Genomic DNA, 15,699 nt, shown 5'->3' with positions numbered 1-15,699 from the left:
TTGTTATGTCATATATTGGTGATGGTGATAGTACATCATTGTCTTGTCATACATTCCAGATTGACAATTACAGGTCGTACATTAATTGAACCCGAGTTAAAACATATTATGCTTCAGTTTTTCATGATCATCTCCAGCCAATATAGGTACGTTCCACTGCTGGTCGCAGGCTCATTCTCGGGGTCTTACAGCAGCGTCTAGAATATTGTCGAAAATTAGCCTGTCCATTTCTCGTACTAATGATAGATAACTCTAAAACTAGTATAGTATATAATGTATATCAGGCCCAACTCCTCAAGCGCCGCAAGTACTCCTCCTTATAAAGGATTACGAGTTTGCGGCGCTTGCTGTTGAGATTTTAGGACCTTAGTCAGCCGACATGCTTTCTTATCATAAAGGCCCTTTCTTCCCGTTTGGTCGACACTTCTGGGGAACTAAGAGCTGGCGCGTGTTATCCTAGCGGATCTCACTTGCGGTCCAAAGGGTAATGCGGCCAGCATCATGGGAAACCTGCTACATCAGATATTTTAAAAGGTGTTCTTTTTATAATTTTTATTTTTATAGTAACATGTATATTTACTTAATGTTTCTTAGGTTAGTTCTCTTTGTCTTCTTTTTAACTGTTAATTTCAAGTGTTTAATGTTATTTTATAGTAAGTAGTCGGATTTTGATAAAAAAAGAATCATCAAAAAGTTTCAAGGTAAAAAGAAACATTTGAATTGATAAACTTTTTTGAAGTTGGGTAATAAAAGTAGACACGATAAGCGTTGATGCATCCGAATCGAAACGAAGGATTGTTCATACATTTTATTAAAAAAAGTTATAAATCATCGGAGAATAATAACTACTTAAGTAACGAGTTACAATAATTATGTTCATCAATAATAAGAAATACAATCTCGGTAATACTCGACGGATCATCAAAACCGATGATCTTTGTTTAAATCCTTAAAGAAACTTAAACTATAAGGTAAATATCATAAACAATCATTACAATAACATATCAGTTAATGAAAGAAACGGTCTGCGTATAAATGAAAGGTTCCGTCAGAACAAAAAGTGCCCAAAAGTGTACTACGGAGTGCAAAATTCGAACTTCATATCTTGCCGTCCCACTGACGCTTATATTATTTAACACGGGAGTGAGAGTACGATACGAACTCGATGTTCGAATTTTGTAGTAGTTTCCCTGTAAGAAAAATCGTGCAAATTGCATTACATTGCGGCGCTTGATTAGCCACTACTAACTCGTTGGCTTTACGGCCTCGCAATGAAATGCAACTGGCACGTTTTTTCTTGCAAGTGTAAATCGGGCTAAAGAACGGTTGAAGTGCTCAAAATAATCAGGTATATTAATAAATTTGAGCTCCCCAGTCGTACATCTACTTGTACTGCTGTCTGTAGTGGGTACATAAGTACAGCAAGCAATAATTAGTTGAGCGGTTGTCATATTAAAATATGTAGTTAACTGTACATTTCTGGTATGACAATACCACAAGAATGTCAAGTCACATACTTACTAACTGTTTATAATTTAGGCAAGTAATATAGACGTTAATAATATTGTCATTAACGAACCGATTAGCAGGCAGTAGGTACGGGTATTTCCATTTTTGTGCACACAGTCACTTGGATGTTCCTAGAGTTGCTTCATACTCTTTGTAATATTTTTGAAATACGTTAATCTTACGATGAGTTCCCGTATTATAAATAATAATTTGTGAATCCATCATAACATTAGCACTTTCTCGAAACATTAGAAAGCACATTGCATCCACGGCAATGACATCCATGGAAGTGATTGTGTGCACAAAAATGAGAAATGCCCGTACACGGCCTCATTATGAACGTTTACAAGTGGCTCGGTAATCCCATGCTGAGCCTTCGATATTTCACAGGAGTTAATTCTCTGTTAGTTAACACTTATTGACAAACCATTTCAACGCATAACACCAGGATCGAAAAGCCATACAAAGATATTCTTAATTTTATAACACGCTTTTACATTAAGCACCGTTGATTCAGCGACTAAACTTAGATTAAATGAAGAAGAATTCCAGGAAAAAATAAACACCCAAATTCGAATGGGTAAGTAACTCGGTTTGCTCAATCTACAGCATAAGGTTATTCATTGAAGTAAAAGCCTTAACTGTATGAATAATTATATTTTAATGCCGTAGATAGCAATATAGATATCTACGGCGTTGGAAAAGCATTTATTTCTGCCAAAGATAAATACCTAAATCACTGATTATATTTATACAAAAGTGACACAAAAATAAAACATAAGTTCTTTCTTTATCGCAATTCCAACAGGATTTTCATATCCCTATAATATCATTTCAAGTATATTTTTTCAATAAAATCACTTTTTTTATTAGTATGTGTCGCGTTTATATATAACCAGCGAAATCTACACCGTAACATTTTTAAGCTAATAAATAGCATTTAAAAGTACCTAATTCAACCAAATTGTGTACTTTAAAATAATTAAGTATGGCACTTTGGCAAGCTAAAATTACTAATTATATAGAGGGTGTCTTTAAATTATTCTGAATATATCAGCACGTTTTTGGGTTAGTTTGACCGAATACTCCTGTAAAAATTTTTCATCTGAACTTTTGATCCAAAGTGTAGTCACGTCTTTGATGCGGTACACTTTGAACATCGATCAATGTATGGAAACATTTGTTAAACACAATTAAACAATCCCGAAAAACATTTACAAGGGTATTCAGTTAACTAATCTAATTATTAGCTAAAATATTTGGGCTATAATTTGAAGACACCTTGTCTATCTATAGGTAAATTACAAAACACTTATCAATATATTTGGCACAACGTAGAATTCACAGGTTCTTTGGATTTCAAAGGACAATCGGGGATAATTGTCCATAAATTTACCCCCGAGTATATAATAATTTAGTAATTTATCTTAATATAAGACGATGTAACCTTTCAAAAGAGTGATAGGTATTAATAAATCACTTTATGGTACAGCCACATGCAATGAAATGTATAAAAAATATTCCGAAGTTTATAAAGTAAAAATTACTTTAGTAAACGCAAATACAACATTTAGCGACTTCTCCAGTAAAAAAGCAGTTTAATTATATTAAAATTGCACAGGACTGTACTATATGGCACTTAAACTTAACGTAAGATATACTTCGTACAAACCAAACATGAAAATGATATTTTTGAAAATAATATCTTAAAGGGCATAGTACCAACATTATAATAATATTAATAAAAATAATACGATTGACGTTTATAGTAATAAACGGAATAACAAAATGAAACATGCTATGTTTGACCTCGTTATATACATAATAATAATTTCTTATAAAATACAAGAAAATGTTAATTAAAACAATAAAATTGAATAATATTGTACTGGATCTCTTTTCAGCCTTGGTCTAAGTAAAATAGGCTGTCATCCATCCTTAATTCTCTTAAGCAATTTTACACGATTCAAATTATTTTGCGGTTCATTATAAAATACTATGAAAACGTAAGCTCGCTAGTCAAATAATATACAGAGCAGCAATAAAAAATAAAATTGAGTGCAATGACCTCGATTATACTACAAAAGGAAATTTAAGTTGAAGGTCAATTTACCAATTTATTGACGGAGTAAATTAGTTAAAATAACTTCATTGCTAAAATTATCACAACTTTTTGACCACATTGCGGTAATTACGATCACGAGCTAGATAGAGTCCATATCGCTGTTAAGTGGCTGAAACGTTGACATATTTTTACTGATGCAACATTATTTAATTCAATGGATATCGTTAAGTAAACGTACTGCTAATAAAAACAAAAAATCTATGTGATATTTTAATAAATCGGTACCTTCCTGCTTAAGACTTGTAAGGATAGATTATTTTCTATTTTAAGTAGCCACTAAAGGGACTGTAAGTAAAAGTTAAAAACATTTAATAACCATTAAGTTTAGTAACAATTTCACCATCTAAATATACAAATTAATCCATAAGTAACTGTACTGCCATTTGGAGATTAATACTTATCACATAAATTTATATAAAACTTTATAATAACATACGTACACAAAAGTTATAAAAAGTAAATAAGTAAAAATAACATATGTCCAATATAGAATAATCTCCTTATTCATAAAAAAATATTACAAAACTGTTACAGTCAAATGTAAGTATGCCTGTGTCTAGCAAAGACAATTTTGATACATACAAATTTTTATAAAAGATTAATAAGTCTTTGTGGATTATTAAATGTATTAAGGCACATACTCATAATACAGCCGGTCTAACTCTTATAACGTTTCAGTTTTTAATGATGTGCGATTATATATGTACACTAGATATATTTGATACGGGATGTACCTACTCGCAGACCGTGATAACAGGGATAGACCGTAATCATAATGCATGGAACTATGTTAAATGCGGGATTTCATTAAAAGTTGTAGCGGTCTACATCCCGTAACAAATATATCGAAGTAGAAATTTGTTCGATTATGCGACTTACTTACACTATTTTTCTTTTTTTGTATATATTGTATATTTGAGTAGAATTACGGCACGATTACTTATTTTCCTATGTATATATGCAACTAAATTCATCGAATGACAATAGATTGTAAATTACACAGTAAAATAATTCAAAATAAATCTAACGTTTCTTAAATTATAAATCGATCGATCGTCTCGTTTTTTTGTAACTAACAAGTTAAAATTATAGTTACTAAAGAAACTTAAAACCATCTCTCTTCTGACGTAACTAATGCAAAATACAAAAACAAATTAGGTAGATTACTTCAGTTTCAGTAGCATCTTTGAAGTCAAAATATTTATACATATTTTTTGTAAACATACAAAGTACACTATATTAAGTATCTAATACCGAAATCTTTGGGATCAAATGCATACGTGATAGTCATTGGTTTTGGTAATCAGATAATATAAATCAGAACAATATTTATATCAATCAAAGCATGAATGACTTTATAAAAAAAAAAGCAAAATCCAAATTTTCGTGTCATAATCATAATGGAACCTTTTAGTATGGTTAACTAGCATTTAACATGGTCCAATTTTTCGGGCTCCACTCGAGTTTCAAAAAAGGTATGAAAACTGGGTAAGTACCCATGAACCCTTGCTTGCTTGACTTGGCCCTGGGTCCAACCCCAGTTTCTTAAAGGTCACAGCTCATTAGAGCTACCCGGCACCCGACCAGCACCGCCTCGTCGTTCGGCGTCCACTCGTTGTCGACATTCGGCCCACGGGTATTACTACGGGACTAATATGAAGGATGGGTGGAGAGCGCTGCATCGCAAACCGTACGGGTGGTCCACTCGCGCGTGGGAATTTCACGAGCGAGGCGATCTGGTAACGCTTCGGAGTTGATATAGTGAGCGCATGCCCATACAAATCCATATAAAGAATACTAATCGCTCGCGGCGAGGCGGTGCTGGTCGGGTGCAGGATGGCATAATGAGCGGTGACCTTTTTAGTCATGCAAAAAGGCTGAGTGTGAACAGTATTATGACTGTTGTTGTTAATACTCGCGGCGGCAGTAGTATCCAAGAGAGCGGCACTTCTGGCAGAGATGCTGTGGATGGATCTTGGACTGGTCGCTCACGTCCAGCCCGTCCGGCTTCTCTAACGGTCTCTGGAATTAGTAATATTTATTTTATTTTATTTATTTATTTATTTTAGAAGTGATTATATTAATTGGTATGAAAAAAGGAAATTTAAAGACTCCATTATTTTAAAAAGTCGCTGAACTAATGTTGTTCAGATTGACGAGGAGGATCTATGTTTTAATTTTTTGTTCTTAGTACAGGCCACACCTCCTATGTACTAAGTAACTACAACTTTCCCTGGTGTTCCATGTGTTTCCGTCAAGTATGGCGCCGGCCTTAGTCTCCAACATCAGACTACGCCATGCGTTACTTTTTAGAAATTTCCGGACCGATGAGTAAGATTAAGTTTTGGTTTCTTATTTTTCTAGATTTTTCTAGACCTGAAAACTGTTTTTGATGAGTAACAAGAAACGTGACACATGATGTTTTCATCCCAGCCTATATACGTCCCACTGTTGGGCACAGGCCTCCTCTCAGAACAAGAGGGCTTGGGCCATAGTTCCCACGTGGGCCCAGTGCGGATTGGGAACTTCAGACGCACCATTGAATTGCTTCGCAGGTTTGTGCAGGTTTCCTCACGATGTTTTCCTTCACCGCGAAGCTCGTGGTAAATTTCAAATGTAATTCCGCACATGAATTTCGAAAAACTCAGATAGACCCGTAGGACTAGGTTTTGAGGCTTCAAAAATATTAAAGTTGTAAGTAATCTGAAATAGGAAATAAATATTTCATAAACTCTAATTTTTTTTTCACACCATTTTTACATACTTACCCTATAACAGTTTGCACTGGACGAAAATGACACAAATTTGGTTTACATACTCCACAGGCTATCCTAGATACGATACCATAATTATTTTTAACTTTAAATTTATTTTGCGAGATTTATACAAATAAAAAAAACAACCACAAATCTTCAAATTGCTGAAATTGCAGGCGACAAAAATGACACAAAACGCTATAATAAGCTTCATAGGTACGACTGTACCCACAGGCAAAAAATAAGAAACTAGAATTCTTGAAACTTGTTACCTCAAAATAACGTAGCCCTATCGGCTAAGAGGTACGAGCCGGGGTTTGAACCCACGACCCTCTGTTTGAGAGGCGATAGGTCAAACCACTAGGCCACCACGGCATGATGTTTTATATTGAGTAAAAGGGGAGGAAACGAGCACGAGGTCATCTAATGGGACATATTCACTACTGGCCATGAGTACCAATAACCCAAGGAGAGTCATTGTTCTGTTGCCGGCTTTAAAGAAAGTATAAGCCTTTTCTTAAAACCCACGTAATTTTTTTATATAAAAGGGGAACGAGCATGCGAATGACCTGATGGGAAGCAATCACCGCCGCCTGCGGACATCTGCCAACACGAGGGGTGACACAAGTGCGTTGCCGGCCCTACCAGAATCTGATGGGCTCATTTTTAAAGATCCCTAAGCTGTACCTAATTTTATTTAATGGAAAGGTCACGTAAAGTTCAGTATTTTATTTAATAAAAATACTAATTAGGCACGTGGGTACTCTCGTCATGTATTTAAAATGCGTGCCCTCATGGACTTACGCTGAGAACAGCATAGGACAATTTTTTGAGGCTTATGGAACACTGATGTTTTTAAATTACTAACCTGTTACCAGACTCCGTCCGCGGATGATTCGTTTATCGTTTCCCGCGGAATTATGTAATTTTTCGAGATAAAAACTATCCTATATCCTTCTCCGGGAAGTCTGTATACCGGATTTCGTCTAAATCGGTCCATTGGTTTAGACGTGATGAAGTTTAAAAAAATAAACAAATTGACTTACCTACAAACTTTCGCATTTATAATATACGTGTACCTACTGAGCGGCAAAAATCTGGCCCTCAAATGTTTGCAGTTATAAGATTTTTTTATACTATATTAGTGGGATGGTATTTTCACCTGTTTGTGCGGGAACACGTTAATGCGGCACTTTATGCACTCCTGGCCGTTGTTAGCCCAGGAGTTGCCAGACATCCACTTGCGCTTGCACTTGGGGCACTTGTACTCGCCGAAGCACCGCTTCTTGCCCTGGTACGGAGTCAGACCCTCGCCCTTGGGACGCGCCTGGAAATTAACAATATTTGTGTCTGAAACATGCTCGGAAATGTATACTTACGTAAGAGAAAATTACAATGACGTGAGTTTCATTGGTCAGACAAAATACTTATAAATACTACTATAATAGTAGATTGTTCAACTAGGGACTAAAACAGATCACAATGACACGAGATGTTTAGCTACCCGAGCAGAGCGAGATTTTTCAAAATGAAAAGTAGAGTGTTATTAAACAACCATAATGAAATGACACTCGAACTATAGCCACCCTCGCTCTGCTCGTCACGTTAAACACTCTACAATTTTGAATGCGAGGAAAAAAAAGACGTTCTGTTCAAAATAAGATGATCATATTACTTTTTAAAAACGTACACTCAATACGACTAATGACCATCTGTTCAAAATTCAAATAGCAAATAAGTTGTCCCTCTGTATTTTCTTTCTTTATTTTTTTGTAAAGTGACGCTTTAAATGCTTGCATATTCAGCCAACAGATTCTTACTTGAAAACTATTTAAAACTAATTGGACTAGACATAATAAAATGAATCCTTAATATAATTGAATACTTAAGTAGATTCATATTCGTAATTAATTGTGTTTCACGAAATTGAATCTTTTTTTTAAATACTAGCTGTTGCCCGCGGCTTCGCCCCATTGTATTTTTTCTGTATTTTCTTCCATAAAAACATTCTCCTTACAGTAACGAACGGAACAAAAAAAGAATTAGCGAAATCGGACCAGTCGTTCCCGAGTTTTGCGCTCGTTTTACACAACACATTTTAAAAATACCATATTTATACTAGTATTCGATTATCGCGCGCTGTTCCCTCGGGAACTGTGCATTTTTTCGCGATAAAAAGTAGCCTATGTCACTCTCGGGCCCATAAACTATCTCTATGCCAAAAATCACGTCGATCCGTTGCTCCGTTACGGCGTGAAAGAAGGTCAAACTACACACAAACACACACACTTTCGCATTTATAATATTAGTATGGATTGGATATATATAAAAGTCCAAATCATTGTTTTGGTATTAAAATATTAAGTCGTAAATATCTTTCTGAAACTCTCGATCTCTGTTAAACTAATCTGCGATTGCATCTTCAATTACACTACTCCAGTTACTCTTCAATTACCATACGTCTGTCTTTGTTTGTTCTATCAAATCCAACAGAGATAAAACACAATGACCTACTGAGATGGAAGTACAATTTCACTTTGTCAGCAGGAGCCCGTAAAGGTTGTCGAGTCATGTCCTGTGTTCCTAGTATGCTAGATGAGATGTTTCTTTAAGCTTGGTAAAGGAACACATAGGACCACACAATGTTTGTAGGTACCTATTTGGTTCCAGTAATTCGTAACTTAACCCTTCATAAGCGGGAACTAAAATAGACTGCATCTCATCTGTTTTAATAAGCACACATTCTGTTGATTAAAAAAAAGGATTGCCCTAAATTTGGCACGGATCCACGTTTAAGCATAGGTACCGGTATTTTCAAATAACATGCGACGTAAACATGACTTAGTTCTCCCTGAACCAAAATTAAGTATTTTTAAAAACGGTCCATATTACAAAGCAATACAATTATACAATAGAATTCCCATAGATTTAAGAAGTGAACAAAATAGCACATCCTTTAATAAAAAAATTAAAAAAATCCTAATAGATAAATGTTACTACTCGATCTCGGAATTTATGGAGGATGGTTTGTAATAGTGACCTCTCACGTCACGCACGCGCACGACGCATTATTTGCTACAAGTGGGAAAAATGTTTCTGATCTCAAGTGATATTTGATGTTCCTTTATTAAGTTAAGTTATTGTAGGATTCATTAATTAATATAGGTACAGAAATAAGTTATTGTAAAAGAAAAGATTTTAAAATAGTAAATACATAGATAATAACAATTATAACAACAAATGCTATACCCTACCAGGGTTCATGTTAACTTGAAGAGCTTATGTTATATGTATGCACTATTATAAATATAAATATAAATAAATATATAAATATACCACGGATTAATAAACAACCCACCATTTGATATTTAAATCGCTATTGTGTCCTGGGACCGCTTTTGATATTTGTTTTGATAGTTGCTTAAAAAAGAATGGGGACATTTGTATGGAACCTGGTATATGAGCGGCCGAGGATAATTTTAATTAGTTCTTAATTGTTACCCGAATAGACGATTTTATTTTAGAATACTTTGTTTAGTTATCCTAATTATTGACCTATGTTTAGGAAGAAGGGAAATCTCAACATATATTGATGATTTCACGGCTGCAAAGTGAAGTGAAGTATTTAGCTACTATTTATGGCAATCAGAGCTTTCATATGAAACTAATTTCACCAGTGGCCGCCGATAGGTTTGACCATTCTATTACTTGCATTTTTAACATTTCATAATGTATTATTTTAAAATACTTATTCTATTTTAATTTTGTTTAGCTATCAATCCTCAACGCAACGACTCTTAGTTTCAAATATTCTTTTGTATGTATCAAACAAACAGAATATACATATACCTAACCTACCAACAAAAAGTTGGAAACCCTGACATTGTCACTTCAATGTCTCAAAACTTGCTGAACCGATTTTGATAAAACATATCTAAGAACCATTGCTAGAAAACCTGCTTCCAAATGAAAAAAACCGCATTCAAATCGGCAGGGCTACTACGAAACTCGAAACTCGAAGTTCGTGTCGTACCGTCCCTCTCGCTCTCGCATTAAACAGTATAAGTGTCAGAGAGACCGCACGACACGAACTTCGAGTTTCGAGTTTCGTAGTAGCCCTGCAGTTCCATTTAAGAGCTACGATGCCACAGACAGACACACAAACCATATGGTTGAAGATCAAAAAGTTGCATAACGTTAAAGCTGCATAGTTTTAATTTCCATTAACTTTTTCCATTGTGACACGAAAAATAATCATACATTTGTAGCGTAAATATAGCGGTCAAACTAGTTTATACGAGTAACACCCCTCTTTTTGCGTCAGGGGTTAAAAAATACACAGAATTTTAATAGCTTTTTTTTTAAATTTAAATGCTGTTGTCGGTATGTACAGTGCGGATTAAATCTTGAAAGTTAAATTCGACCAACTTCCAGTGGTCGGATTGACTTGAAATTTGTCACAATAAATAATCTGGCAGTGACATTCGGGTAGTCCGCCCAGGATCGTCTCCGCAGGACGGAACTTATCAACGGTGAATGGCATAGACTTGAAATTTGGTACGGAAATGTAGTTGAGATGACAATGCGAGTACAGTTAACAAAAAGTACAGTCAGAAAAAAACCTTGTATTATAAATGAAATTATTAACAGAAACTTATTTTCAACGGTTTCTTCTATGCGCTTGTCTCGATTCTGCCCCCAGGGCACGTGGGCTTGATAGTATATGCTGCAGTACAGACCTACCATTGTTATCCAAGCCACAATAATCCTTGTCAGAGAGCACTCTGACCTGCTTCGAACTGATTTCATACAAAGACCCGTTGTCTTAACTCTGTTGATTTTACTCTAAGATTTTTAGTAATGACTTGTTTTGAAAAACCTCGTATCTCTAAATCGATAAATCTTAATAAGTGAATGTTTCTGGTTTCGTTCAAAGTTCAGTTAAGTTTACATTATATGTATTTGAGATATGAGCTTTTCAAAGTTAGCGATGATATGTGACAATCCGTAGCAAAAGGGTCCTTGTGGCAGGCAACCATAAGGACCCTTTTGCTACGGATTGTCACATATGACGACTTGTTTTTGTGAAACCGAGAATTCCAGTAAGAGTAACAAATATATTGCCTGAACGAAGGTTTCTTGACAGCAATATTGCTAGAAGGCGGTAGAGGTAGTGAGGTCCAGCTGCTTTTTAGGGTTAACTAATGATTCGCCGACAATTATTACACAGATTACCTATTGATTGGTAGACAACGTTTCGCCGAGTAACGATACACCGATGAATTTGTACGCTGATGTATTTTTTCGCAGACTACCGTTTCGTAACTTAACCTTTAGTAGACTATTCAGTTGGCTGATGAGTCAGAAAGCCGAACAACTATTAACAGAAATTCGTTTAGCCGATTAAACACTACACATTTTGAACGTTTGCTTGAACAACTTTTAAATTGTGTTTATTTTATATTGAAGTCAAAACAAAATGAAGTCGCGACTCTAGCAGTGTGCAAGGTTCTGGTACTGAGGTCCGTTTTGGTGAAATAGTCTTGCTTGCGATTGGCTTATTTAAGTAGTTACTTAATAAACACAAAACAAGACACAACATCAAAGTTGTTAATCGGACCTTAAGATACCAGTGCACTATTAGTTATTCTGCGCTAGTGCCTTTTTCCTGGTGGTAGGACTTGTGCAAGGTCCGCCCGGATTGCTACCACCATCTTGCTCGCTAACCTGCCGTGAAGCAGCAGTGCTTGCACTGTTGTATTTCGGCGTGGAGAGTAAGACAGCCGGTGAAATTACTGGCACTTGAGGTATCCCATCTTAGGCCTCTAGGTGGCAACGCATCTGCAATACCCCTGGTGTTGCAGATGTTTATGGGCGGTGGTGATCTTTCCATCATCGTTTGCCATCCAGTCGAATAAAAAAAAACCCTATAAAAAATATATAGTCTATCACAGAAATCCTCATTGATACTTTGAATCCTGTAATTGCCAATTTTGGGTGTCTAGGAGCTGTGATCTGTCGCTATTACCTACAAAATTCAACTTTGCTGTGCCTCTGTTTACCTCTATCTGTCACAAGGTCATACACAGAAATGCTAAAAACGGAGAGTCGTAGAAAATTACAGCATTTTTGTATGATAGGGGAAAACGAGCAGGTGAGTCACCTAAAGCAATCACCGCCGCTCATGGACATATATAACGGACGATGAGTTACGGACCCGTTGCCGGCTCTTTGAAAAAGGAGTAGGCACTTTTTTAGATCCCTAAGGTCCGGGAATAAAGCCGCTGCAAGCTGATTTCAAAGTCTTGATTAATCTAAGCTTTAATTAAACTAGACAAACGAGTCTATCGCCGTGTGGTCGATCCCGAAATTGTATTGTATATTTGTCTGTAAAATTAAACACCACTACCGAACTTAATTAAGTATTAAGTTAGTTAATAATTAAACTAATAATATTGTAAATCTGTTTTAAAGTAGGTAATAAAGAATATTGATAAACTATGTTAAGATATCTTAGGTTAGTATTTTTTTATTTTTGATGAATGCTTTAGATATAGAGATAAATTCTAATTGTTTATGAATTAAGAAAAGTACTCATAATTGTTACTGTCAGTCATTTGTTTCGAATTCGAATTAATATAGAATATACAGAAAATATTTTTGCTGAGAAAATAGATATTTGGTGGAGTGGGAAAATAAGTAATAATTAGAACACTTGACGCTTAAATTGTAAAGCTCCTAAAACCAGATGAACTACTTAGTACAATGTCTACAGAAAAAAATTAAACACATATGGTAACCCTGGTGTAGAGACTTTAATTTACGGCTTCGAGAGCTAAAGTCTTTGTTTAAGAGCCTATTAATGCTATAAATCAAGTTCAGCTTGAGGGATTCTTTTGTTTTTAAGTGCCACTTGAAAACAGTTCGGAGAAATTTGGAGTGTAAAGTGTGAATATTAAGATGCTTGTTATATTCCTTTGACAGAGGTATTTTACACGTTATTTTCGTTTTAAAGTAGTACTCTTATGATGTTTGAAATACTTAATTATGGGTTGGTATTTAATTTGCTTTGCTCCTATTGCTTGGATGTGGTTCAAGTTTTATAATTATGTTTCCTGATACAACATCTCAGCTTAAATATGTCAAACTGCAGGTACCGGTCTACACAATTAATATCTTTTGGATAAATCTGTAACGGTGTATTTTGTGATAAGTAGGTATGATGAGTGTGCTTACGGATTTAAAAAAGGACATAGAGCGCGTAGGTACCTATGTTGTTTTGTGAGCGTGTAAAGTAAATATAATGACCCGGATAACTCACGTCTTAAATCGAGTTTAGCTCGACATGTGCGTCGTGTAAAGTAACGTTACCTTTACAATTTTGGGTGAAAATTACTCCATTTTTGCTATGTAACATACTTAGCGTTGACATTAGGGTTATAATCCAAATTGGCTACCACAAGTCCGATGGAGGGAAATATAAAAATAATGTGCGAATAATTGGCGAAGCGCCCAACGGCAAAACTAGGAAACAGTTTTCGGAGTAGACCAAATTTCATGAAAATTCTTGGTGACACACATTTTTCGTATCTCCCCAACATCATATCTTTAAAATCTGACCTAAATCATAAAGTGGCAAGGTTGGTATTCCAACGCTCGGATTAGAAAGTAACGTCAAAATATTGGTCTAAACACGCATGTGTGTAGCGAAATGTCATAGTTACTCATGAGCGGAGGTCAAAGCAGATTACACACCTGTTTTGATGTTTTGCAGACGACTTTAAGCTCGTTATTCGTAAGAATAATGCTGGTTGGTGGATATGTAATACCTTCAAACGAGCTATTCTTGTATTTTATTTATTTATTTTGTTACAACATATACAGTTGGTACAAATTGTCATGTTAGTAATGTAAATTAAACACCTCCTCAGGTGTGTTATGTATATAACCACGAATCGGAACCGGATTTGCCAGGTCTCCTATTAGTGTCGGAGGGGACCTGGAAGTCTTAACTGTACATACCTGAGGACAGTCTCCAATATAGTGCCCCTTGTTGAAGCACAGATGACACATGTAGGCGGCAGGAGGGGCCGCGGGGCCTTCGCAGCGAGAGGGCGGCCAGTTGCTCCGCGAGGGAGCTCGTGTCGTCCGAGGGGGCTTGGGTGGACGTCGCGGCCGTCGGCAGGGGGCCCCATACTGAGCCGGGAGCCACTGGAAGAGATGAAAGCTTTTATAATGTGGACTGCTAAGGAATGACCTTCTATCTTTATAGCTTTCTCTCTACCTTCTACCTATTTTTGGCATAATATTATAACGCATAGTATCGTGTGGTATAATTATCATATCACCGAAAGTCATATCGCATAACCGCGTTTGTATAATACTCATATCGTATAGTCTTGTTTGGCCTAGAACCTTGGTCGTATGAGTAAGGGTGTAAGTACTGTGTAGAGTCGCAGTTCTAATCTAACCTACTTTGCTGACACAGCTCGTTTCTTTGTGATGTAACAGTTCTAACAAACCTAACCAATATTTATGTTAGCAATTCGTTTCTGTATGGAGTTTTCTTGGCAAAAAAGAGATGGTTTCATCAGACAACATTATGCGTAATGAGTCTATGCCAAATACATTTTATACGAATAATTATTCTCGCTAAAAAAGTTCATGCGATACGAGTTATGCTAAGCGAGTTTCTGGAAAACAAGACTGTGCCAACTTAAGAATATACTTAACAAAAAAATTAACAGACTAAAAAAAACCATGAATTTTCTACCAATTTGGTCGGTGCCTTAGCACGAGTGGTACCTACTAGTAGGTACTACCTGTACTAAATAGAGGGTGTTGCATCTCTACAACACAAAGGTACTCATTTTCTTTCACTCTCCGTCCCCTAAGGATGATGCTGACTTTGCCTCATTGGTAGTTACTAATGCTACTTATAGCGTGGATTAAACAAGAGGAATCCCCGTTTCACGAACTCGTGCGCGAGCATCTGCTAGACGCATTACCGTATTCCGACACGGCTAAGTATGAGCGATGCGTTGTCATTTCTCTGTCCATTGCGTGGCTGAGACGCTCACCGTGCAGCGGTTTATTGGCGGCACACGCCATGTATTAAAAACTATCTTGTCCTGTCGTCAGTCGCACGTAATCGTTGTATGCTGTTCCTGGATCAAACAGCGCAGGCACTTTTGTGGACATACGTATAGTTTTTCATAATTCAATAATATATTCAATAGTAATTTTCTTGGTTTCCGTTAATTTCGGGCGGCTCAGTTCATTGAAAGAAACTACCTGTTAGTTTAATTT

General features: G+C 36.0%; 1 protein-coding gene across 1 annotated transcript; it reads right to left on the bottom strand.

Moving 5' to 3' along the window:
* Nucleotides 1-793: 793 nt before the first annotated feature.
* On the bottom strand, nt 794-14,475 carry LOC141440896 (zinc finger CCHC domain-containing protein 24). Its single transcript, XM_074105486.1, has 3 exons — nt 14,413-14,475; nt 7,553-7,717; nt 794-5,656 (listed from the first exon to the last, which is right to left on the bottom strand). The coding sequence occupies exons 1-3, from the start codon at nt 14,461-14,463 to the stop codon at nt 5,543-5,545; spliced, it is 330 nt and encodes a 109-aa protein (XP_073961587.1). The 5' UTR covers nt 14,464-14,475; the 3' UTR covers nt 794-5,542.
* Between the last annotated feature and the right edge of the window lie 1,224 nt (nt 14,476-15,699).

The sequence above is a fragment of the Choristoneura fumiferana genome, chromosome 23 (assembly GCF_025370935.1).
Source record: "Choristoneura fumiferana chromosome 23, NRCan_CFum_1, whole genome shotgun sequence".
Taxonomy (NCBI): Eukaryota; Metazoa; Arthropoda; class Insecta; order Lepidoptera; family Tortricidae; genus Choristoneura; species Choristoneura fumiferana.
This window is presented reverse-complemented; position numbering and strand designations above follow the sequence as displayed.